Below are 27,629 nucleotides of genomic sequence, written 5' to 3' on the forward strand. Positions count from 1 at the left end.
CAACATGAGAGTTATTATCTTTCTTTGCATTACTTGGATCATTTATGCAGTTTAATATTTTTCTTTTGCTATTGATCATTAAATTTCTTTTTTAATAAAATCATGTCCTTTGCCTATTTTGTGGGATATTATTATTATTTTCAGGTGCTTTAAATGATCATTGAATTAGCATTTGCCTGTCATAAGCCATGAATTTGCACACTTTTCTCCATTCTATTTCTGCTATCCCAGTACACGTCACCAGCATTTCTCATCTAAATTGCTTCAGGAGACAAAATTCATTGCAGGTCTGCAAGGATCCTTCTGATCTGACCTCTGTTTACCTTTCTACTTTCACCATAAGACCATCCTCCTCACTCTCTGCTCTGATCTTTCTTTACTTCTTTTACCATTCATTGTCCCTGTCCCGCATTGCCTTCACACTGTTCTGGGGCGTGGAAAGCTTCATTTCCCCCACAACTGTTCTACACAACTTTACCCAAGTCCTTCTGGATTAGGCCTCTTTGAATATTCTCGTAGAATCCCATTCTTCTTCTTTCTTACATTGAAAACAACTATGATTAATTCATTCCTTTTTGCAAATTAAATTTTTGACAATTACCTGCATAATTTAGATGGGATAAGTGATTGAAATGTATTATTTCTATAGTTTTGCCAAAAAGTATGTACATGCAAACATATCTGTTAGGGAAGAATTAAAAAAATTATGTCAGGGTGCCTGGTGACTCAATCAGTTGAGTGTCCAACTCTTGATTTCAGCTCAGGTCATGATCTCACAGTTGGTGAGATCAAGCCCCCTGTCATCGGACTCTGCTCTGAAAGCGTGCAGCCTGCTTGGGATTCTCTCTCTCCCTCTCTCTCTGCCCCTTCCCACTCAAGTGCACACGCACATGTGTACTCTCTCTCTCTCTCAGGATAAATAAATTAAAACTTAAAAAAATTGACCTCTGTGGTTCATGGAATAAATCATTCTCAAAGAGTAGTGGACAGGACAATGGGCTCTGGAGTCCCAAGGGCTTGGGTTGGAATTCTAGGCCCACCAATTCTGAGCTGTTTACTTTTGGGCAAGTTGCTTAACTTCTCTATGCTTCATTTTCATCCTCTATATAATGGAATTAATAATAAAATCTATCTTTTATGATTGTTGTGGATTTTGAATGAGATAACTCATGAGGTGTTAAGCACACAGCCTAGAACATGGTAAGTACTCTCTAAATGTGAGTCATTGTTCTCTTTTTCATCCTCATTTCTATCTTCTTTATCTTTGAACTTTATTAAGTGCCAACTCTGTAGAGCATAATACTAGATGGTATTTGGATTTCTGTTTTTGTTTTTGCAGGGAATTTCTCTACTGGTTTTGAAGTGTTTCCTATCAGATAATGTAGTTATTTTGATTATTGTTTGTGGAGCCCTTTCTGTCACTCTGCCATTCTTCTTTAGGATATTTTACTTTCGCTTCTAGATTTGCAATATGTACCTTCTATAAGATAACATATCTTTGCTTCTTTTTTTGCAGTATAACTTTTTGTGTATTAACTCAGATGTTTCTCTTAACAGCTGGCAAACTTCCCCAGACTCTGCGAGGAAACAGAAAGGATTGTTGCCAACCATATTCGCGAGCGAGAAGGGAAGACAAAGGACCAGGTGAGGGGAGGCTTCCTTGTTGAGCAGGGTCTTTGTCAGAAGTGGAAGTTCTCCAAGGCTGTCTGGTGGTCTCCAACAGTTGGCCTTTCTCTGAATGGCAAGAAAGAACAAAACCACATATGTTTATTTTTACTTATTTATGAATTTTATACATGTGTTGCTATACTAACATCTTGTGTATGTTGAGAATATAAACGAGTGTAAAAGCTTTGAAGGATGACGTTTAGAAAACAGTAATAGGAATTACTTTTACTCTCGGTGCCCCATGGATTGTCATGTGCACCCCTGGCATGTATACACTCCACTCTGAAAGCCAATAATCCAGAAACATTCCACATGTTTTCTTTAAGCAGAGGTTCTTAGCTTTTAATGGGCCGACAGATAGGTATCAGGATATTCATAAATTCCTAAAATGTCATGAAGAATGTCAGTTTTTTCCCCCTAGGTGAATGGAGAAAGCTATTCATCAACTTATCCATGGAACCTGTGATTAGATACTTAAGTATCTAACTGTTTAAACAGTTTGTTTGTCTTATTGCTGCTATCCCAAGCAATTTTGTGATGAATGTCTTTATTATTTAATCTCAGAATCCTGTGAAATAATTAGGTTGACAGATATACAGAGGGTTTTAAGATTTTTTTTTGATACATATTGCCAGATTGCTTTCCAGAAAGATTATTCTCATTGTCACTTCTTCAACAAGTTTAAACTGTGCTAGTTTCAGTATACCTTCATCTACATTCATTTTCATAAAAATAATTAGAGAAAAAAATGTTTAAGAACAGTTCTTTTAGGGCACCTGGGCGGCTCAGTCAGTTAAGCATCTGACTTCGGCTCAGGTCATGACATGGGTTCGAGCCCCACGTTGGGCTCTGTGCTGACAGCTCAGAGCCTGGAGCCTGCCTCCGATTCTGTCTCCCTCTGTCTGTCTCTCTCTCTCTGCCCCTCTCCCGCTCTCACTGTGTGTGTATCTCTCTCTCTCTCTCAAAAATAAACATTGAAAAAAAACAGCTCTTTTAAACATTTCTATTTAGTGAATATATATATATATGGCTTGTAAGGAGTGACCTTAAAATTATCTTCTAATCCTATTTAGCTCTTTTAATTCAAAAGGTTATTTTATGCGAAGGTAATTCATTAGAAAAAGCTAAGGACTGTGTGTAAATAGTAAAAGCTTCTTAAATTTAGGTGGATTTTATTCTTAGTTATTTACAAAAATGTTATAATGGGAAGCATGAAGGTTTTCAAATGCTCTTCAATTCCAGGACACAGCTGTGACAGCATGTAGAGGACACTGGACTCAGGCCATGTGTTCTCTACAAAATAACAGCATGTTCTTGTGGAAATCACTTCTCAGGACTGTTGTTTTCTCATGTACAGCTTTGGGATGTTGGTCTATGTCATCTCAGAAGTCTCTCTAAGTTAGAATTCCAAGATTTTGTGCCTCTTAGAATTCCAAGATTTTGGAAAGGCGGAGAGGGAAAGCCAGGGAAAAAGGAGAAGGCAAAATAGAAGAGAGAGATAAACCACAGGGAGAGAGACACAGGCAAACTGCCACAGAGGGTGCGTGTAGGGGTGGGGTGGGGTGGGGTGGGGTGGGGAGGGTGGAAGGAGAAAGTGAAGAGACAGGATGGAGGCCCAGTAGGTTGGGATATTTGTGACTCAGTAAAACTTGACTATCAGCTTGAGCTGTGGGATTCATTGCTACTACTTTTTATCGTTGTGCTTTGAGAGTCAATTAACCATTATTCATAGTTTTCCCTTGTTTTCCAGCTTCCACACCCTTGGATAGCTACAGTAGCCAAAAAGAGGAGAAAATAGGCTTTCTGACTTAGTGGAGATAAACAATCAATGTTAACTCATGAGCCAGTGAAATCAAGCCTGGGGCCAGATATAAAATCCTGACACCAGAAGTTCCCCCACACATCTAATGTCATGGCTGCAGTTGGACCAAGAAAACTGAAGTTCTAGTATCAACTGTACTCCTGACCTTAAGTCAATAAGATAACAATTTTAATTTAGTGTCCATATTTTATAAAATTCAAAGGATAATATTATCCTACTTAACTCTTAGGGATCCTATGTAAAAACAATATTGAAGTAGTACAATTATTATCTTAATTACCTTTGTTTTCCTATCTAAGCAGTTGTTAGCTTCATGTTTCCTGTTTCAGAGTTTTGCTTTACTGAAACAATGTAATCAAACTTAGCACTGTTGTTAAGATTGTGGGCTTCAGGTTCAGACTGCCTGAGTCCAAATTCCACCTCTGCCATTATTTTCTGTGCAAATAATAAGGTGCTTGACATCATATACTTCAGTTTCCTCATCTTAAAGTGAGATAATAATGGTAGTTAACTCATAGGAATTTTATGAGGATGAAATTAAGCATCCAAATGCAGTTCTGAGTTCTTCATTAGTTTTAGTTGTTTTCATTGTTTTTCCTACAGAGCTGTGGTACCTAGTATCTGTGAGAAAGAATTGCGTTTTTCTGATTTTAAGAGAAATTGTCTTTCACCTGCAACTCTGATGTAGTGATCACTTCATTCCCCAAGTGGGAGATAAGGGATGGAGCAGGCGTCTCTACTAAGTGGCCATCTCAGGTGTCCTAGTCTGACAGTTCATCAGCCAACCACTTGAAGAAGCTGGTGCTTGGCACCTACAGTACGACCTGTGCGGTGAAAACATTCATGTTCTTGGACATGTGAAGGTAGCAGTTTGCATAGATCTCAGGTTTGAGTTCCGAACTCCGTGCTGCTTTGGGTTGTATGATGCTTCCAAAGTAGCTGGCCAGAGAGTGACCCATTTTCCCAGGCCTTTGTACCAGAAATGCTTTGAGGTATTCTTGTAGTTATTTTTTAGTTAAAAAAAATTTTTTAATTTTAATTTTTTTTTTTTTTATTCTTATAGAGAGAGAGAGAGGGAGGGAGGTGGAAGAGGGGCAGAGAGAGAGGGAGACACAGAATCCGAAACAGGCTCCAGGCTCTGAGTTGTCAGCACAGAGCCCAGTGCAGGGCTCAAACCCACAAGCGGTTGAGATCATGACCTGAGTCAAAGTCAGTTGCTAAACTGACTGAGCCACCCAGGAGCCCCAGGTTTTAAAAGTTTTTAAGAAATTATTACTGACCTCTGCTCTGGAAGCCTTGTGGGGGGTGGGGGGAATTCTTCAATATTAAACATATAGACAACCATAAATCTGTGAGCTTTTTTCTAAGACATAGGTTTTTTAAAATGTGTGCCTGCTATCATTCCAGGTGCTTCCACACATGTAATTGCATGTTAAAGGGACTGACTTTGTGGGTGATTATTGCTAGCAGGGGTAGCTTTACTTTTTCTTTAACTAAATATTCAATAACTGTGGGTAAAAAGGCAGTGAGAAACTCTGAGAAAGTGAAAAAATGAGAAAAAAATGTACTATTTTCCTTTTCATCCCCCACATGCGACCTGGCTCTTTTCCTAGGATGAACACAGACTCCCAGTTTCCAGGAATATGAATGAGAGCAGCCATAGTTTTTATTTTTTTTCCCACTTTTTTCCTATACTGCAGTCCAAGTTAATGTGCATGAACGGCCAAGATATTCGTGACAACCTTTGGCAATGCTGAGAATTATGTAGATATTTTGCTCTTTATGGTGGCAACAATTTATTTGTGCTTAAACATTATGGTTTATTGATGCAAACTCCTGGCCAAATGGATTTGGGAGTATAACATTTAACAGAATCTGGCTTTATTGTCGGGAGAATAGAGGCAATACCACAGACAAAGTAATAATGATGACCCCTCCTAACTCTAGAGTTTTGTTCATTAGGACAAGAAATGAAACTGTATCTGAGGATACGAAACTTTTTCATAAAAGTATGACGTTACTGACCTAATAGTGCCTGTACCGTGACTTTATATTTGGTAGTAAGGATGGATTTGGGTGATGCATTAATTTTTTTTGGCCAGGTCCCCTTGGGATTCACAGCAAGACGACCAGCTGAGATTAGCCATAAAAGCAAACCCTCAGAGCCCATAGCATTGGGTAGTGACAGAGAGACAACAGTAAGCGGCCATTTACTGATTATGTGGTAATAAATTGCTCCCTTTAAAGCAAAGTCTTATTCAAGGCTGGTAGACAGTTATCAATTTATAGCCACAAATATTTACTGGGCACCTACTACGTGTATCATGCTACGTTCTGGGGATAAGAGGTGAACAAGACAAATATAACTCCTGCTTCCATGGAGCTTACTTACAGTCTTTTTAAAAAATGTTTATTTATTTTGAGAAAGAGAGCAGGGGAGGGGCAGAGAGAGAGGCAGAGAGAGAATCCTAAACAGGCCCCACTCCCAACGTGGAGCCTGACGCAGGGCTCAGTTCCATGACTGCGAGATCATGAGCTCAGCCGATATCAAGAGTCGGACACTGAAACAGCTGAGCCACCCGGGCACCCTGAGCTTACTTACAGTCTTGCGAGGAAGCAAAACATCAAACAAAATATACACAAAGAATTAATTACATTTGTGGTATATACCACAAATAAAAAGTATAAGGTGCAATATACATACAAAATATAATACAATATATAGTCTATATGACAGTATTAGCATGATCTAACCTGGTTTGGGGTGAGCGTATAGGGTGAGGATCTGGTAAGCCTTTCCTGAGGAAGTACCCTCTGGGGAACATTACATAGACCTGGTCAGTGAACTGTTATCCTGAGGGCTCTGATGCATTCAAATTCATCTCCATTGAAGGGAGGCAGCATGAACATGATCATCATGTTTATCAAAAGTTCGTTCAACAAAGTCAAGGTGCAGAGCTCTGGAGGTATGTAGGCAGGGTTTCTGGATTTTTTTTTTTTCTTCCTATTAACAAGCATTCTAGAGGGGCGCCTGGGTGGCACAGTCGATTAAGCGTCCGACTTCAGCCAGGTCACGATCTCGCGGTCCGGGAGTTCGAGCCCCGCGTCAGGCTCTGGGCTGATGGCTCGGAGCCTGGAGCCTGTTTCCGATTCTGTGTCTCCCTCTCTCTCTGCCCCTCCCCCGTTCATGCTCTGTCTCTCTCTGTCCCAAAAATAAATAAACGTTGGAAAAAAAAAAAAACAAAAAAACAAAACAAGCATTCTAGAAAGAGAAGGGACACACAGTTGGGAGAACAAAAGGAAACTTAGGAAGGGGAACTCAGTTTTGAGTATCTCTGGGATAAAACTCTCTCACAGTGTCTGGTTGGTTGCTCTACCCTCTCTTATCTCCTATTGAAGAATATTTTCTACAGAGGGACTTTCCAAACCTCTGACTTAAAGTTTCTAAGTATCTCATGATTAGAACATTTTCATGTTTCATGTTTATGGGAACATGCATTCAGTTCATTCCTTGACAAATCTTGATTGAATGTCCATGAAGTTCAAGGCACTGGGGATAGAGCATGGATACAGCAGATGGGGTCTGTATACTGAATAAGTAAAAACTTACTATGTCAGCTAGCGGTAGTGCTACAAAGGAAAATAAGGCGGTATAATAAGGTACAAACAGAGTGCTGGTTTATTTATTTTTAATTTTTTTAAATGTTTATTTATTTTTGAGAGAGACAGAAGAAGCATGAGCAGGGGAGCTGGAGAAAGAGGGAGACACAGAATCTGGAGCAGGCTCCAGGCTCTGAGCTGCCAACACAGAGCCCGACATGGGGCTTGAACTCATCAACTGCAAAATCATCACCTGAGCCCAAGTCAGGCCGACTGAGCCACCCAGGCGCCCCCAGAGTGCTAGTTTAGATAGTAGGGAGGATCCCTCTAATGAAGTGATCTTTTAGCAGAGACCTGACTGAAGTTTTGCTTTGATAACCAGGCCTGTTGATCTTGAGGAAGTTTTCTATTTATTTGTATATTGTCTTTTTGAATTGGTTGATGAGATGTTACTCCTGCTTGCCTAGAAGGAGCTTAAAGAGGTAGAAGAGAAGAGGAAAAACAAGAGATAATATTGTTATTTCATGGCTAATATATAGTGCCTACAGGAACAGGAAGCTCTGAGCAGCCCGTCATTGGTACACATGTATCCTTATTTTGAACATTATGCCTACATTTTAGAGGACTAGAATAATCCTGCATTCTGTGTTAAATTAGCAGAGTCCATGCCTATAAACTATAAACATGTTGTCTTCATGTGGGACTCAGACTTTTCATGTAGACTTTTAATTTCTGAATTTAGAGTAAAAATTGTGAGTCTAATGAAAAAAAATTAATGCAACTTCTCATTTTAACTGAAGCATCCTTTTAAGAATTAAATAAAGAGGGGCGCCTGGGTGGCGCAGTCGGTTAAGCGTCCGACTTCAGCCAGGTCACGATCTCGCGGTCCGTGAGTTCGAGCCCCGCGTCAGGCTCTGGGCGGATGGCTCGGAGCCTGGAGCCTGTTTCGATTCTGTGTCTCCCTCTCTCTCTGCCCCTCCCCCGTTCATGCTCTGTCTCTCTCTGTCCCAAAAATAAATAAAAACGTTGAAAAAAAAATTAAAAAAAAAAAGAATTAAATAAAGATAAATAATTTGTAGGCAATTACTCAGTTTTGTGTTTGAGAATATTTACGATCAGTTTTCACTGAAGGGTTTCTCTTTAACTTATAGGTACTGCTACTGATTGACATCCAAGTCTCTTACATCAACACCAACCACGAAGATTTCATTGGATTTGCAAAGTACGTAAAACAGTTGATTGCCACATGCTTTCCTCCTGATGGTTTGTCTAGAATACACATTGTGAGTTTCCTACTACAACCATATCTCTTTTTGAGAGCACATTCTGTGTCAGTATTAACTCTGAGTCAACCACGTAGGAGGTCTGAGCCTCATGGCCATGAGGCCATGTTTTCTCGATAAAGTAGTTGGCTCCTTCATTGTGCAGCATGTGAAGTCATATGTGTCTTAGATATTCATTGTTTTTGGATGGTGATCTGCAGTTTGTACTTGAACTCTCATAGATAAGCAGTAACAGATGCACATTTAAAATATGTTTGGGAACACTTTCTCACATAAATTTGAAACATCAAATGCAATTCACAGGATACAAGCTATTTTATCATCTCTAATTCAGAATACAGAGGCCTATTTTTTTTTAAACTCTCCTTTGTAAACTTAGATGGAATCTTTTTAGATGAACATTCTCTTTTCTACAAACTGTGTACACTATATAAACTTGTCTATATATTGCTATTCTATCATACATGTATTCTATTATATTCTAATATTCTATTGCTGTTTTCACAGATACTGTCATGTAGATATCCTTTGTTATTCAGGGTTGGTTATTCATCATGTGACATTTTCTTTTTTAAACTTTTTTTTTCTCAACGTTTATTTATTTTGGGGACAGAGAGAGACAGAGCATGAACAGGGGAGGGGCAGAGAGAGAGGGAGACACAGAATTGGAAACAGGCTCCAGGCTCCGAGCCATCAGCCCAGAGCCTGACGCGGGGCTCGAACTCCCGGACCGCGAGATCGTGACCTGGCTGAAGTCGGACGCTTAACCGACTGCGCCACCCAGGCGCCCCTTGTGTGTGACATTTTCAAGACCCTGAATTCACCATTTTTCCTGCCCTTTAGTGGAACAAGTTTTTCTTTGCTTTTAAGGAATTTTGATTCTAACTCTAAAATATATTTGGGGCATGTACAGGGTTCCAACTTCAGGTACATAAAACGTCTATTTTATATAAAATATAAGGCAAAGGGGCCTATGTACTGTTACTTGAACCATATATTTAAGAATAAGGACAAATAAGAAATACAACACAGCAGAATGTAAAACAAATTTATTTAATTACACTGACTTAGAAGCAACGCTATGTAGATTATGTGATGTAAACTAAACATTGGCCTGAGGAATAATTTATAGACATGTTTTAGGGAGCAAAGGCCAAATTATCCAACAGACAATTGTCTCATTCTAAACTTGGCTGTCCTTGTGATGGCTTAACCAAGGGTTTATGTATATTTTGCATCCATTGTGTGGTAGATTAGTTTTTCTCAACTATTTTCTGTCCGTGACCTGTGTGTAAAGTTGTTAGAACACAGTGATTAATATGTTCCTTTGGTCAGTTGTCTTTTTAGCCACACTACCAACTCCAGCTTCGAGATAGGTATTTTCTCCACAGGCGCTTCACACAGACCTGTTTCCTTCCCTTTTAACCCCTGTGGCTGTCACCATATGTACTGCTCAATTCCTTCTGTGAAATCACTGGTGGGAAGAAATCGAGACTCTGATACGCTTCTCTATCCCTGGACTTGGAGGGGGAACCTGAGAATTTCTGCCCGGTTTCCAGCATAGTCTGTGAACTCCATGTGGCCTGTGCCAAGCTCTACACTAGTTGCTAGGAGCAAAATATATAAGAAAAAGAAAAATAATTTTTTTTTTGTTTTTAGGAGCTTGCCCAATAATTGAAAAGTAGAGAGAAACACATGTAAAAAGTTATGCTGACACATTCTCCACTTACTTCACTTGCTTCTTTGAGGAATCAAAAAGAACAGCAAACCCTTGAGTCATTTGAAATAATGAGAATGCTGCCTTTAATATTGATTTTTATTGGTTACAAATGCCAGTTAGGTTCTTATGAAAATGTAGCAGATGTAGATGTAAACTTGACACCATAACTTAAAAGTGAAAAGGATGTTGCAATGCTGCCCTGTTGTGGTACCTGATTTAAGGAGGAAACGTAAAAAAAATCATAATGAGTTTGGAAGGATTCACGTTTTTTTGAACAAGTTTTGTAATCAGTACTATGATTTAAATTTCACCCCTATAGTCTTCTGGAACCATTTCCCCCTAGATTACTCTTTTATTTATTTTTAAAGATAAATGGTCCAGTGTTTATTTTCTCCAGTAAATTTCAGTATTTTCTACCTCAGAAGCTGTTCAAATACAGTATTATATGGACTGGATTTTCAAAGGCATGTAGTTTTACAAATGTAAATACTGTCAAATTCAGCCTTTTGATGCAGTCTCTCTGTAATCCAGGTGACTGCCCCACTTTTCCAGCAGTGACATAGACTATGAACATTTATGATGGAGAAAAAAGAAGCATTGTTCAAACTGCTTTAGAAACCTAGCAACTTTGCACATTTTTCATCTAATTTAAACTACACATCTAAACTTTCTTTTAAGGGACTGATCTGGGTATCAACAGTCTGGATATTTTTCCCAGGGTTTGTCACTGGTGAGCTTTGGGTTTTGGCAAGTCGTTTAGCCTTTCTGTATCTCAGTTTACTGCTCTATCAAATGGAGTAATAAGTAATCCCTGTCTTGTGTACCTTTGAGGGTTGTTGGAAGATCAGATTATTGAAGTTATATGAAAGTGCTTTTGAAAACTGTGGTGTAGCCTGTAAAAGTGAGAGTTACACACACACACACACACACACACACACACACACACAGAGTGAGGGAGGAGAGCAAGAGAGAGAGAGAGATACACAGAGGAATTTGATTACTAGTTGTACCATTTTACTTTATTATGAAATTTATGATGCCTGGAGTATGATTGCTACTGGAATTTTTTTTAGTTGCTGATATTGTCTCCAAATGAGACTCAGAGGTAAATGTTCTTTCCATTTGTATGCTGAGCTGGAGTTTATTTCAGTGTGACATGGGATAATTATGAATATGAAGAAATGTTCATTTCAAAATCACTTAAGAGGTTGTGGTATTTTTTTGTACTTTTAAAAATTAAAAAAGTATGGTTGTAGCTATAAATTTTAAAGTTGGCAGGAATGCTGTTTCCATCAAAGAAGAAAAGTCAAGCCATATTTGAAGACAATTATGTAAGTATTTTTAAGTTACAAAGATAGAAAATTAAGGTCTGGAGTTGAGGAAAAATAAGCATTTATTTCATGAGATTTTTAGAGAGTTGCCAAAAGAGGGGGGCACCTCTCAGATTTATAGGATGGTGATAGACATAGCATTTTACACACACACACATATACTTTTTTTCAACTGGGATGACTGTTGTTCTAAAAATTAAAAAAAAACCAAATTGTTAAAACTAGATTAACAGAATATTAGTTCTCAGAGTAGCATTCAGAACATCTCAAACTTCTCCCTTCTGCTATAGACCTTATTCTGCTCTGCTGAATGTGTGGAACTTTTTTTTCATCTCCCAGCTATTTGTTAAACGTGGACCGTAAAATATGTACCATGTGTAATGTGTCCAAGTAAGCACTGCTGTAGGCTTGCTTTGGAATTTCCTGATTTCTGAAAGCTTGATCTTTCAACTGTAATATAGTTTCTGAACCTAAAAGTCCTATATTTCAGGAGAAAATGTCAACTTTCCTCATGACTTAAAGATTTTAACTTATCATTCTTCTCTGTTGGAAAAAAAACCAACCCTACATTCTGTTTTTTTTTTTTTTTACACAATACTAGTTCTTGTTATTTAAGAAAGCAAAAGCTAGTCCAGTTGTTCTTTTATTCACTTCTTCTCATTTTCTGTTATCCTGCTATATTTGAGTAGAAAAGCAAACGTGTTAGCAGAATGCCTTGGGAAGTGAACTTTCACGTTCTTGTGTTCTTCTTCGTTTGTTCTATGGGCACAATTTGCCTTTCTGAGTTACTGAGACTTATGAAGTTCAGTGGTTTAAGAGAAAAATGGGCTCCAGATACAGACCGTTAGAGTAATATCTCTATGCCACCAGCAGCAGCCCAAGGTTTGTTTTTCAATCTGCTGGGTGGGTAGATCTCAACACCTGTTTTTTCATGGTTGAAATGATATAGTGTGCAGATTTCAGTTCTTGTTACATGAGTACCATGAAAATTCTGTTGGTTGTAATATTCATTTTATCTCTTTCTTGATCCTCTGGAATGTCTCTGTTGCCATTTTCCTGAAGGTGGTATATGGGAACCTTGGCATCAAATTCCAGAGCAATCTGGGTTTTTCCTTTTTTGTTCTTTTTTTCCCCTCCAACACATAACTGCATTCTATCATAATAGGGTTTCTAGTTCCTATTCTTACATGAGAATGTTCTCTCGCTTGTGGAATCAAAATTTAGGTATTGTAGCAAGATTGTTCTTTTGATTCTTATGCAAATTCAGGAATTGCTTGCTTACTGGGACTAGTACCAGGTAGAAATACAGGGTTGAACAACTCATAAGGGCATCATTAGTATCACCAATTCAAATAAGTTATGAATTCTGTTTCAAGGACCATTTTAAAAATAAGCAGACTTCAACTTTGCTCTTTCATTCTCAAATCTGTTATGTTGAACTTTATCTTCATCCTTAAAATGGATCTTAAGAGGGGCGCCTGGGTGGCGCAGTCGGTTAAGTGTCCGACTTCAGCCAGGTCATGATCTCGCGGTCCGTGAGTTCGAGCCCCGCGTCAGGCTCTGGGCTGATGGCTCGGAGCCTGGAGCCTGTTTCCGATTCTGTGTCTCCCTCTCTCTCTGCCCCTCCCCCATTCATGCTCTGTCTCTCTCTGTCCCAAAAATAAATAAACGTTGAAAAAAAATTAAAAAAAAAATGGATCTTAAGAAGTGAGTCATCCTTCTTTGATAAGCCCCCAGGTTCTGGAGGGTGTTCTTGCATAATATTTAGCTTGTGATGACTTCACTAAATACCCTGCAGGGGGAATTGACATCATGTAGTTTTCTTCTCCTTTTGGCTTCAATCTGATTGGATGGAGCCAGGCTGGCATGTGATAAGCTGCACTCTTGGGACTCTCAGCAAGTGTTCATAATCTTCTTGGGATAATGTAAAAGAACATTCTGAAAGAGCTTCTTAACTCCAGAGTGATGTTGTCCAATAGAACTTTCTGAACGGGTGGAAATACTTTATAATCTGTGCTGTCCAATACAGTAGCCACCAGGCACGTGTATCTATTGCATAGCTTAAATGTGGCTCACAAAACAGAAGAAATAAAACAAAATGAAAATTAAATTAAATTTTAATTAATTAAAGTTTTGATTTATATAGCCACATTTGGCTACCAGCAACTGTATTGGATAGTATAGTCCTAGAGTATGGTGAATCCAACTGATTGCTCTGAGTCCTTCATCAGTGAGCCATACTTTTTTGGTGGTGGGTTGGTGGTGGTACAGTGGTAGCTACTGGAAGAGAAGAAGGAGATAACTTTGTTAGCTGCTGCTAAGCAAATCCGAAGTTTTAGGAGTATGCAGTCAACTCTTTGAATGCTCTGTCACCAGAGTGTAAAGGATGGGCCTTTCCCTTAAACTGCTTTAGTCCATATGTTGCCATTTTACTAGTATTTTTTCTATCATCATTACTACTAAAGTTTCATCTAATTCCAAGTCTCCTCTACAATCTAAGCATAGTGGTGCAGGGAGAGGCATACCCTAACATTTGCCATGGAATCTGTGTCTCTGAGGGACTCCATTTCCTTGATTCACTTGAACCCTCTATGGATTGACTTAGAGTCAATCTTTGACTGCGACTCCCCTTTTTTCTTTCTCACTTCTTTTTCACTTTTCAGCCTACTGCAGTCCTGTTTCTACCACACTACTCTACTGAGACTGCTTTTGGCTGAGACAAACAGTTAATCCAATAGAAAATTCTGAGTCATTTTACACCTTAACCATTTCTTGTTGAGGTCTGTCCCTTTGCTTCAGTACCCCTCCACTGGCTCCTGGTTTCCCTTTCTGTTCTAGCCACTCCTTCTCAGTTTTATTTTGGAGCTCTTTATCCTCTGATCATGGCTTAAAAACTGTTTTTTTTTTATCACTATTTTTTAATAGATCTTCTTTTCTCACTGCACCATCCCTGACCGATACCTCCCACTACAATGGTTTCATTTACCACCTTTTTCTGATGATTCTAAATCTAGAACTGTGTTCCAGAGCTTTTTCCTGGACTGTGTACCATATTCTACTACATACTAGGCATCTTTACTTGTATAGCCTATGGAAACCTCAACCAAATATTCCTAAATTAAACTCATCATGTGATCTTAGAATTTACTCCTCCTCCATTGTTCTTTCTCTCTGTGGATGGTACCTCCCAGTTGTTCAAACCAGAAACCTGAGCATCTCTCTACTCCTTCTTCTCATCTTTGTTTCCCACCATCTTTACCAAGTCCATTTGATTCTGCCTCTGTAATAGCTTTTGAATTTGTCTATTTCTTCCTGTCATCATCACTAATGTACTAAAGTTAGCCTTCTCTTGCCTGGGTTACTACAACAGTCTCCCTGCCTCTCGTCTTGTTCATTATCATTCTTTCTGGGTCGCCCTGTTATTTTCAGAATAGAGTCTAAATTCATTAGTTTGGTTTCCAAGGTCCTGTAGAATCTATCTTCTGATTACCTCTTGAGCCTATTCTATTGTCACTATTTCTCTCTATCCTATTCCCTAGCTCTGTGCTCTAGCCAGACTGACCACTGTGTACTGTACTCTTGCTGCAGCACATGTCTGTGGCACACTTTGTCAAATTATTTAAATTCCCTGTTGCAGAAAACCATTAATAATCTAGTTAAAAATAACCTTGGTATCAAACTATGATTTCATAAATATTTCATAAGAAACCACTCTAAACACTGGGCTAGGTAATGTCAGTGGTGAGAGAGGTAAAGATACTAAGATCTATGCAACACACCATCAGCCATCAAGGAGCATAAGTTGTTGGAGGGGAGTTAGAGACCTTCCTATAATGAAGTCCTGTTTATATAATTCAGGCACAGACCAAGAGCTTTCGGAGTTCCTGGGGAAGAAAGATAACTGGAACCTTCTAAGAAGGCATAATCCAGAAATGGTACCTGATTGACTTTGAAGGTTGGGCAGGACTCCAGCAGTCAGAGGGAGGGGGTTGAAGCGGGCTGTTTCCTGTCTTCCTTGCTTAAGAGTCAATACTACCCATTTCAGGGAGGTAATTTTTACTAAATCACTGCTTTGATCATGCCATTTGCTGGCTCTGAAACTTTGAATATTTTTGCTGCCTCTAAGGTAGTGGCCAAATTCTTCATAATTGGCCTCAACATACAGTTATTGTACTAGATGGCTTTTAAGGTCATTTTACAAACCTGAGTCTATGATTATATAATTCCACCATAATAGTTTTACTTTCCACAACTTCCCTACATGCCTCATTTTTCTACCTCCTGGCTTTGCTAATACTACTCCATTCTCTTGGAATGCATTTGGTTGTCTTCCTTTATTACAGCTTAACCTCTTTTCAAGTTTTCTGTGAAAATCTTAAGTCACATTAGACCAAAATAATCTTTCTTTTCTTTGAACATTTGGAGCAATTACTATGCATAGGACTTATTTGGAAAATGGTCACACGCCCCCTTGGCACTCTCTTTTATTATTTGAATCTTTTATTGTATGTGTATGTGTATAGAAATGAATATGCAGAATAAATTTTGAGCTAAAAGGTAATATGGGTTTTTTTCTTTCAGTGAATTTCATTGTACTCTTATTTTTACAAAAAAATTTTTTTTCGAAATACAGATATATTTATTTATAAATATTAGGTACACAGTTTATAAAAGACTCAAAATCCTCTCTAGGACACAAAACTATTATAGAACAAAGATAGGTGCTATTGTACAAACGGAATGAGTGAACATAAGACTATGTGATTCTTAAGCACATTTATATTACACACAGTTTTAAAACTAACATATCTTTGAAGCTGTAGAATTGGTAGGCGATGTATTTAAGAATTAGTTCAGAGACTTATAAAACAATTTTATTGGTGATACTTATGTGTGGGGAGAAGAAACTGTTTATCGCATATAACTATCACGTTTCAAGGGACATGACTTAACAGGAAAGTTTTTATAAGAAACTATTATTTTAGAAATTCTACCTACATTAGAATAACATTATATATTCCTGCTCTAATTCCAACTATATCAAGTGAAATGATAAAATTTAAAATTGTAGCATTTTAGATAGTCAAGTTACAAAAGGAACTAAAGAAAGAAACTCAGATTGAAAGTTTCAAATACCCACTGAGTTCGACACCTTTTCTTTCTTAGTACAAAGTATCTGCTCTTAGACATGGGGTATTCAGTTAATTACCCTTCCTGGTGACCTCAGCTACAATAAAAAAGAAAGAAGCCAACAGAGACCACAGACTCAATAGCACTGATGGAAAGCGATAGTGAAGAGCCAAAGCACAACAGACCACAGCAGTCTGGGTAACAACAACTGGGTGGAAAAGCAAGCTAAATCTTCCATGTCTTCACATTTGAAGGGAGTCACTCTACACATTACAATTACTGACTTTTCGACTGATCTATAGAATCAAGGAAAGGCAATGAAAAGTCAGCATTCTGTTTAAAGGCTGGCATGTATATTATACATTTCAAGAACAAGCCTATGCAAATATATCAATTTTATCTAGAACACCTTTTCTGATGATGCAGCATTACTGTACTTATATTTAATGACTAAAAATTTATCTCTAACTTAAGACGATTAAAAGTGAACAAGTCAACATTATGATGAAACCTGTTTATAGCCAAGGAATATAGTAAACTACTTGACAAATTTACCATCTTAGAAACTCCCTCTGCTAAGATCGAAAAGGTAGGATTAGCTCTCTGCTGCCCAGAAGGCAATACCTGCTATAAGGTATTGAACATCAGTAAGAGAGCTTACTGCCATGAATACTTAGGTACTTGGCCCACTCCTAAGAGACACACAAAGCCACAACAAGCAAACAAAATACCCCAGGAACAATAAAAACCCCATTTCTCATCATCACTTTATTTCTCTTCTGCTGTTCCAGGCTCTGAGAACATCGGGCATAGTGCTGAATTGGGACGGCATACGAAAGCATCGGTTTCACCTCCCAACTCTGTTAATTGTTCCAATGAAGACACACAAGGATAATGGTCTTTTAACATATCTGGCAATTTAGAAGTCTTCTCTTGAATACGTCGAGAATGTCTCACTGGTGTTAGAAACTTTAGCTCTTTAAATGTAGAATCTGTATTGTCAAACTGTATCTTCTTTTTTACACTTTGTAGGTATGGTGTAGTAGACACATTATATTTAATTAAGCAACTCCCCCTGGTTTCTGTACTGGGGGTTTTAACATCATTGGTTGAATCGTTTATTTTGTCATCTTGCTCTTTCTCATCATCCTGGAATACCACATTTCTAGTTTTCTTTTCCATTTCTGGTTTTCCTGACTCTAGATTAACCCCTCTATCTTCGGTGCTGACTTCATGGATGTATTCCTTGGTTGCACAAACCTCCTCAACATTTTCTCCATATTTAACTTTTTCTTGACTCTTCATTGTCAGAATATCTGCTCTGGTATGTCGCATCTCTTCAATAGGCTGAGCGCCCGCCAGAATGGCTTTCTCATAGATTGTGATAATGTTTTCAATAGGACTTGTGAATGGTTCAATACGTGCAAGGCATATCCAATATTTAACAAGCTTTTTGGCATCCGGAATATTTTTAATCAGGTCATTCAGTATGACCAATATTTCTTCTTTTGGGCATCCCTCACTAATCAGGTTTAGGCATTCAGAAAATGTCTTGTTCACTTTTTCGGTAAATAATCTTTGTTCATCTTCTTCTACCATGGTAGTCCAAAAGGACCCAACTGGGTTTTCGTGTTGCCCTTCAGGCTCCGGCTGGGTAACTCCTGAGCTAGGAGGCCTTTTCAGGACTTTCCTTTTGCCAGCTTTCTACTCACTCAGACGAGCTTTTCTCTCTTCTGCTGTTTCTTTGGGCTGAGCTGATCTATCAATAGTTGCTTTTGCTATTGTATGCCTGCGAGGGTCAACGTTTTTCGACTTTTCTATCAGTTTGGTGTTAGAAGATGAAACAGGCCTGGCTACGATTTCAGACTTCACGCTTCTTGTTAGTGTCTTCTTTCTTTCTATATCCTGAGAACCGGTTTTGGCACTAGATGAAACTGTGTTTAATTGCACTAACTCTTTCTCGCGAGGTCCTTTCCGAATCGTAACATTGGCCGAGCTTCTACCGATGCCTGGTCTCACAGCGTCCTGAGCATTGTCGCGGTGACTTCTAATAGGAGGTCGCAGAAGCTGTCTGTTCTGAATTGTAGTGCTCACAAGTTTAGTGGTAGTCGTCACGTTAGAGGCTCTATCGCTTTTCGCTGTCACACTGCTGCTGTTTGTGCGCAGAGGCTCTGTAGCTTTAGGGACTGTAGTCGAAAGTTTCTTTATTGCTGCAGAACTCTCATCTCTGATTTGTAGAGGCTTTCTAAATGAATTAATCTTAGACTGAACAATTTGGCCATGGTAAGATCCACGCACAAGCTTCTTGGACATGTTAGCATCTTGCTTTGGCTTTTCTGTCATTATTTGTTTCTTTTTATTGTTGTTTTTAAGATGAAACACTTGGCTTAATATCATGTGTTGACCTGGAGGGTCACCTTTAATTGGTACCAACTGCCCAGTTTGATTATTATCCTCAGAATTAGGTGTATCAATTGCTATAGTTGAATTGGTTAGTTCATTAGAAGGCCTTAAAGGAATACAATTTTTTTCCATTGTTATATTATTTTTGCTCCCGGGAGGTCTACTGACATTTTCTTTACCAGCCATTTTTCTTTTAAATTTCAGAACTTTTGTCTCTTCATGGACCTGGCCCTCAGAGGTCATCACTTTCTGGTCTCTACTGGATATGTGATTTTCCTCCTTGTATGCAAAAAACGTTTTTCTTTTTAACATATGTTCCTTGAGTTTCTGTCTTCTTTGTTCTCTGAACTCGGGGCTGGGCCCTCTGGCTCGGGGGCAGTTGTAGCTCCCGGGGCACTGCTGGGGTGCTCATGGCTGCTGCGGGCGGAGGACGCGTCTCGGCCCTGACAGTCCCGCACTGCTCAAGCCAAGGCAGCGGCAAACTCTTTTACAAAAATTTAAACCTCTTATTATACCATTTTAAAATCATTAGGTCTTAGAAAATTAAACTGAATAAACCTAATGTGTATGTTTGGCAAAACCTTCCACAATGACTTGTGTGTAATAGAAATTTATATAATTAACAACAAACACACACACAGAGTAAGAAGATATAAGGTAATTAATATCCTACATTTGGAACAGAAGCTCTTTTTTTTAGCTTTCTTTTACATCTTCATATATTTATTCTTTTTTTAAAATTAGATTCTAGTTAACACAGTGCAATATTGGTTTTAGGAGTAAAATTTGGTGATTCATCACTTACATACAGCACCCATTGCTCATCACAAGTGCCCTCTTAGTACCCATCACCCATCTAGCCCATCTCCTACTTGCCTCCCTCCATCAACCCTCAGTTTGTTCTGTATCGTTAAGGATCTCTTGTGGTTTGTTTCCCTCTCTTCTCTCCCCCACCCTTTACCTATGTTCACCTGTTTTGTTTCTTAAACTCCACATGTAATAAATCATATGGTATTTGTCTTTGTCTGGTTGACTTCTTTCATTTAGCATTATATATTCTAGCTCCATCCACGTCATTGCAAATGGAAAGATTTCATTCTTTTTGATGTCTCAGTAATATTCCCATATTATATATTATATATATACACACACACATACACACACACACACGCATGCACACACGCATCTTCTTCATCCATTCATCAGTTGATGGACATTTGGGTTCTCTTCATAGTTTGGCTATTGTTGATAGTGCTGCTATAAACATTGGGGTGCATGTACCCCTTTGAATCTGTATTTTTGTATCCTTTGAATAAATACATAGTAGTGCAGTTGATGGATCATAAGGTAGTTCCATTTTTAGTTTCTTGAGGAACCTCCATACTGTTCTCCAGAGTGGCTGCACCAGTTTGCATTCTCAGCAATCATGCAAGGAGGGTTCCCATTTCTCCACATTCTTGTCAACACCTGTTGTTTCTTGTGTTGTTAATTTTAGCCATTTTGACAGGTGTAAGGTGGTATCTCATTGTGGTTTTGATTTATTTTGTCCAGCCATCTGGATGTCTTCTTTGGAAAAATGTCTATTCATGTCTTTTGCCCATTTCTTAACTGGGTTATTTGGTTTTTGGACATTGAGTATGGTAAATTCTTTACAGATCTTGGATGTTAACTCTTTATCAGATACATCATTTGCAAATTATCTTCTCCCATTCTGTAGGCTGCCTTTCAGTTTTATTGATTGTTTCCTTTGTAGTGCAGAAGCTTTTTATCTTGATGCAGTACCAATACTTCATGTATTTATTCTTATAGAGCTTATTCTATGTTATTTGTGTTTTGTGTATGTATCTCACTACCTACGCTAGGAAAATTGGAGGCTTTTTCATATTTATATCTTCTAGAGTGCCTTGAAGATAACTTGGTGCCCTAAAACTTTTGACTTACGTCAAATTAAAGAATTATATATAGGTATGTTTTCAGTATTGCAGATATAACCAATTAAGGTACCTATCACCAAGAATATCTCCAAAGGCTTAAATTAACTTACAAGTCCTTACATGGTTTCTCATGAGTACATTTTAATTTTTATTTATTTATATTTTTAATTTAATTTAATTTATGTTTTTAGTTTATTTTTTAAAATTCAAGTATAATTAGCATACAGTATTATATTGGTTTCAGGTGTACAATTCTGTACATTTCTCAGGGCTTATCAAGATAAGTGTACTCTTAATCCCCTTTATCTGTTTCACTCATCCCCCACCAACCTCCTCTCTGGCAACCACCAGTTGGTTCTCTTTATTTAAGAATGTTTTTTATTGTTTGTCTCTTTTATCTTTGTGTGTTCATTTGTTTTGTTTCTTAAATTCCATATGTGAGTGAAATCATATGGTATTTGTCTTTCTCTGCCTGACTTACTTCAGTTAGCATAATACCTTCTAGGTCCATCCATGTTGTTGCAAATGGCAAGATTTCATTCTTTTTAATGACTGAGTAATGATCCAGTGTGTGTGTGTGTGTGTGTGTGTGTGTGTGTGTGTGTGTGTGTGTAAAACATCTTTATTCATTTATCTATCAATGGAAATTTGGGTTGTTACCATATCTTGACTTGTGTAAATAATACTGCAATAAACATAAAAGTGCATATATCTTTTCGAATTGTGTTTTTGTTTCTGTTGGGCAAATACCATTTAGTGGAATTACTGGATCATATGGTAATTCTATTTTAAATTTTTTGAGGAATCTCCATAATGTTTTCCTCAGTGGCTATACCAGGCTGCTTTCCCACCAACACTGCATGAGGCTTCCTGTTTCTCTACATCTTCACTAGTACTTATTATTTCTTCTGTTTTTGCTTGGAGCCATTCTGACAGGTGTAAACTGATATTTCATTGTGGTTTTGATTTGCATTTCCTTGATGATTAGTGATGTTGAGCATCTTTTCATGTGTCTGTTGGCTATCTGTGTATCTTCCTTGGAAAAATGTCTAATCAGTTCCTCTGCCCATTTTTAAATTGGATTATTTGGTTTGGGGTGTTAAGTTGTAGAAGTGCTTTATGTATCTTGTATATGTACCCTAATAAGATATATCATTTGCAACTATCTCTTCCCATTCAGTAGGTTTTCTTTTCATTTTGTTGATGGTTTACTTTCTGTGCAGAAGCTTTTTATTTTGGTGTAGTCCCAGCAGTTTAATTTTACCTTTGTGTCCCTTGCCAAGGGACACATATCTAGAAAATGTTTCTATAGCTGATGTCAAAGAAGTTACTGCCTGTGTTATTTTCCTGGGAATTTTATGGTTTCAGGTCTCACATTTAGGTCTTAAAATCATTTTGAGTTTATTTTTGTGTATGTTATGAGAAAGTGGTCCAGTTTCATTCTTTCACATGTAGTTGTCCAGTTTTCCCAGCACCATTTGTTGAAGAGACTATCTTTTTCCCTTTGTATTTTCTTGCCTTGTTTGTTGTAAATTAATTTAACATAAAAGCATGGGTTTATTTCTGGGCTCTCTTTTCTGTTCCATTGATCTATGTGTCTCTTTTTGTGCATGTACCATACTGTTTTGGTTATTACAGCTTTGTAGTGTAGATATCTTAAAGCCTAGGATTGTGATACTTCCTGCTTTGTTTTTCTTTGTCAAGATTACTTTGGCCACTCAGGGTCTCTTGTGGTTTCATACAAATGTTAATATTATTTGTTCTAGTTCTGTGAAAAGTGCTATTTGTATTGATAGATCTGGATTGCATGCAATCTGTAGATTGCTTTGGGTAGTATGGATATTTTAACAAAATTCCAATCCATGAGCATGGAATATCTTTCCAGTTGTTTGTGTTATCTTTAATTTCTTTCATCACCGTTTTACAATAATCAGAGTATGGGTCTTTCACCTCCTTGGTTAAGTTTATTCTTTGGTATTTTATTCTTTTTGGTGAAATTATAAATGGGCTTGTTTTCTAAATTTCTCTTTTTGCTATTTCATTATTAGTTGATAGAAATGCAACAGATTTCCACATATTAATTTTGTATCCTGAGTCTACTGAATTCATCTTTAGTTCTAGTAGTTTTTTGTGGATTCTTTAAGGTTTTTTCTATATAGTATCATGTCATCTGCAAATAGTGACAGTTTTACTTCTTCCTTACAATCTGGATACTTTTTACTTCTTTTTGTTGGATTTTTTTGTCTGGGTAGAACTTTCAGTACTATGTTTTTCGTTTTGTTTTTTTTTTTTTTTAAGTTTATTTATTTATTTTGAAGGAGAGAGAGAGAGAGCAGGGGAGGGGCAGAGAGAGAGAAGAGAGAGAATCCCAAGCAAGCTTTGTGCTGTCAGTGCAGAGCCCTATGTGGGGCTATAATTCATGAACTATGAGATCATGACCTGAGCTGAAGTCCAGAGTCAGCCGCTTACCAACTGAACCACTCAGGCATCCTCCAGTACTATGTTGAACAAAAGTGGTGAGAGTGGACATCCTGGTCTTGCTCCTGCTCTTAGAGGAAAAGCTCTTGGTTTTTCACCATTGATCATATTAGCGGTGTGTTTTTCACATAAGGCCTTTATTATGTTGAGGTGTGTTCCCTCTAAACCTACTCTGTTGATAGTTTTTATCATGAATGGATGTTGTAGTTTCTTAAATGCTTTTTCTGCATGTATTGAAATGATTATATTGTTTGTCTCTCGTCAGTGTGATGTGTCACATTGATTTATTTGCAAGTATTGAACCACTAGAATAAATCCCACTCGATCATGGTGAATTTAATGTATTGTTGAATTCGGTTTGCTAATATTTTGTTGAGGATTTTTGCATCTATGTTCATCAGAGATATTGGCTTATAGTTTTCTCTTTTTGTGGTGTCCTTTTCTGGTTTTAACATGAGGGTAATGCCGGCCTCAGAGTGAATTTGGAAGCTTTCTTTTCTATCATTTGGAATAGTTTGAGAAGAATAGGTATTAACTCTACTTTAAATGTTTGGTAGAATTCACCTGTGAGGCCATCTGGTCTTGACTTTTGTTCGTTTTGAGGTTTTTGATTCAATTTCACTGCTGGTAATGGGTATGTTCAAGTTTTCTATTTCTTCCTGACTCACTTTTGGAAGGTTATATGTTTCTAGGAATTTATCCACGTCTTTTAGGTTGTCCAGTGTGTTGGCATATAATTTTGCATAATATTCTTAATAATCCTTTGTATTTCTGTGGTATTGATTGTTATTTCTCCTTCATTTCTGATTTTATTTATTTGAATCCTCTTCTTTTTTTGATGAGTCTGGGTAAAGTTTTATCAGTTTTGTCAGTGTTTTGTCAGTGTTTTCCAAGAACAAGTTCTGGTTTCATTAATCTATTCTATTGTTTTTTTATCTCTTTTTCATTTGTTTTTGCTCTAATTTTTATTATTTTCTTCCTTCTACTAGCTTTGAGCTTTGTTTTTCTAGCTCCTGTAAGTGTAAGATTAGGTTACTTATTTGAAATTTTCCTTGCTTCTTGAGGTAGGCCTGCACTGCTATAATCATCCCTCTTTGAGCCACTTTTGCTACATCCCAAAAATTTCGGAACATTGTGTTTTCATTTTCATTTCTCTCCATGTATTTTTGTTTTAATTTCCTTTTTGATTTCTTGGTTGATGCATTCATCATTATTTAGCCTCCATGTATTTAGGTGCTTTCCACATTTTTTCTTGTGATTGATTTCTATTTTCATACCATTGTGGTCAGAAAAGAACCATGATATGATTTCAGTCTTTTTGAATTTGTGGACCCTTGTTTTGTGGCCTAACATGCGATCTTCTCTGGAGAATATTTCATTTGCACTTGAAAAGAATATGTATTCCACTGTTTTTAGATGGAGTAATCTAAATATATCTTTTAGATCCATTTGGTTTAATGCGTCATTCAAAGACACTGTTGCCTTGTTAATATTCTGCCTAGGTGATCTGTTGATGTGAGTGGGTTGTTACAGCTCACTACTATTGTTGTATGACTGTCAGTTTTTTCTGTTATGTATGTTAATGGTTGCTTTATATATTTAGTTGTTCCTATGTTGAGTGTACAAATATTTACAATTGTTATATCCTCTTGCTGGATTGTTGCCCTTATCATTATGTAGTGTCCTTCTTTGTCTTTTTTATAGTCTTTGTTTTAAAGTCTGTTTTGTCTGAGAAACATATTGCTGCCCCAGCTTTCTTTTTGCTTCCATTTGCATGGTAAATGCTTTTTCCACCTCTTTACTTTCAATTTGCATGTATCGTTAGGTCTGAAGCCAGTTTCTTGTAGTTAGCCCATAGATGGGTCTTACTTTTTTTTTTTAACATTTATTTATTTTTGAGAGACAGAGAGAGGCAGAGCATGAGCAGGGAAGGGGAAAGAGAGAGAGATACAGAATCTGAAGCAAGCTCCAGGCTCTGAGCCGTTCGTTGGCACAGAGCCCGACACAGGGCTCGAACTCACGAACTGTGAGACCATGACCTGAGCTGAAGTCGGAAGCTCAACCGACTGAGCCACCCAGGCACCCCGATGGGTCTTGCTTTTTTATCTGTCACCCTGTGTCTTTTGATTAGAGTCCATTTACATTCAAAGTAATTATTGACAGGTATGTACCTATTGCCACTTAGTTACTTGTTTTATGATTGTTTTTGTAGTTCCTCTCTGTTCCTTACTTCTCTTGCTCTCTTCCCTTGTGATTCTATGGCTTTCTTTTTTTTTTTAATTTTTTTTTTCAACGTTTATTTATTTTTGGGACAGAGAGAGACAGAGCATGAATGGGGGAGGGGCAGAGAGAGAGGGAGACACAGAACCGGAAACAGGCTCCAGGCTCTGAGCCATCAGCCCAGAGGCCGACGCGGGGCTCGAACTCACGGACTGCGAGATCGTGACCTGGCTGAAGTCGGACGCTTAACCGACTGCGCCACCCAGGCGCCCCTCTATGGCTTTCTTTAATGATATGCTTGGATTGCTTTTTCTTTTTCTCATATCTGTTCCAGGATTTTAGTTTGTGGTTACTCTTCAGCACATATAGAACATTTTACACATATAGCAGTCTATTTTAAGTTGATGGTCACTTAATTTTGAACATATTCTAGAAGCACTAAATTTTTACTCTCCCCTCCCATGTTTTATGTATATGATGCCATATTTTACTTTCTTTTATTTTGTGAATCTCTTGAACTGATTTTTATAGATATAATTTATTTTACTGCTTTTGTGCTTTAACCCCCATACTAGTTTTATAAGTGATTAATTTTTATTATGTTTGTATTTTACTGTGAAATTTTTCCCTTTCACAATTTTCTTTCTCCTGAGTATGGGCTTTTCTTTCTACTCAAATAATTCTCTTCAATGTTTCTTGTAAGGTTGCTTTAGTTGTGATGAACTCCTTTAACTTTTGTTGTCTGGGAAATTCTTTATCTCTCCTTCTATTCTGTATGATAGCCTTGCTGAGTGTTTTTGGTTACGGGTTTTTTCCTTTCAGCACTTTGAATAAATCATGCCACTCCCTTGTGGCCTGCAGAGTTTCTGCTGAAAAACCAGCTGATAGTCTTCTGGGTTTCCCTGTATGTAACTGATTTCTCTTGTTGCTTTTAAAATTCTCTCTTTATCGCTACTTTTTGTCATTTAATTATTATGTGCCTTCATGTGTACCTTCTTGGGTTGATTTTGTTGGGGGCTCTCCATGCGTTCTGGAATCAGGTATCTGATGCCTGCTACAGATTAGGGAAGTTTTCAGCTATTATTTCTTCAAATAAATTTTCTGCCCCCTTTTCTCTCTCTTCTCCTCCTGGAATCCCTATAACGCAAATGTTATTATGCTTGATGATGTTGCTGAGCTCCCTTAACTTATTCTCAGTTTTCTTATTCTTTTTTCTTTTTACTGTTCAGTTTGCTTTCCAGTACTCTGTCTTCCAGCTTTATGATCCATTCTTCTGCCTTCTCAAAGCTACTATTGATGCCTCTAGTGTATTTTTAATGTTATTTATTGAATTCTTCATCTCTGATTGGTTCTCTTTGTTTTCTATCTTCTATCTTTTTGTTGAAGGTCTCACTGAGAGCCTCCATTCTTTTCTCAAGTCCAGTAAGTATCTTTACAACCATTACTTTGATTTTTTTTAATCAGGCATATTGCTTGCCTTTGTTTCATGTAGCTCTTTTGCTGTGATTTCATCTGTTCTTTCATTGTGACATATTCCTCTGTCTCCTCATTTTGTTTCACTATGTTTGTTTCCATGTATTGGGAAAGGCAGTTATGTTTCCTGGATCTTGAAAGTAGTGACATTATGAGGAAGAGGTCCTATGATGCTCGGTGGCACAACATCCTCTGTTCACCGGAACCAGGAGCTTCAGGGGTGTCTCCTGTGTGGGTTCCATGCACCCTACTGTTGTGGTTAAACCTTGTTTGCCTTCAGTCCAGTCAGCTGCAGTGGCTCACTTTACCTGTTGTGGGCAAGATTTGGTCCCTGTGCTGTTAGGAGGCCAGTTGGAGGTCCCCGTGGACTTGTAGCTGGGTGATGTCAGCAGTCAGGCCAGAGGACTGTTTGTTAGGGCTGCAAAGTAACCTCAAACTGCAGGGCTCTCTCCTCGCGCTGCCTCTTTGGAGGTTTTTGTGGTGGGGGGTGCTGGCAGTGAGACCAAGACCCTCTGCTGGGGCTGCAGATGCACTGATCAGCAGGGCACTCTGTCCAGCCTGCCAAGG

General features: G+C 38.0%; 2 protein-coding genes across 5 annotated transcripts in view; one reads left to right on the top strand and one right to left on the bottom strand.

Annotated features, from left to right (window-relative positions):
• Positions 1–27,629, top strand: part of DNM3 (dynamin 3) — a 551,444-nt gene that overhangs the window by 219,935 nt on the left and 303,880 nt on the right. For all 4 annotated transcript variants that reach the window (XM_030302287.1, XM_030302289.1, XM_030302290.1 and 1 more), the window contains exons 11-12: positions 1,558–1,644; positions 8,242–8,312. In XM_030302287.1, coding sequence (XP_030158147.1) covers positions 1,558–1,644; positions 8,242–8,312 — 158 coding nt within the window. The remainder of the gene's footprint in view (positions 1–1,557; positions 1,645–8,241; positions 8,313–27,629) is intronic.
• LOC115504989 (cytoskeleton-associated protein 2-like) lies at positions 17,072–19,653 on the bottom strand. Its single transcript, XM_032591733.1, is given in 2 exon segments — positions 17,072–19,311; positions 19,313–19,653. Coding segments are annotated over 2 exon segments (2,046 nt in total). The 5' UTR covers positions 19,370–19,653; the 3' UTR covers positions 17,072–17,322.

This window comes from Lynx canadensis, chromosome F1 (genome assembly GCF_007474595.2).
Source record: "Lynx canadensis isolate LIC74 chromosome F1, mLynCan4.pri.v2, whole genome shotgun sequence".
NCBI lineage: Eukaryota > Metazoa > Chordata > Mammalia > Carnivora > Felidae > Lynx > Lynx canadensis.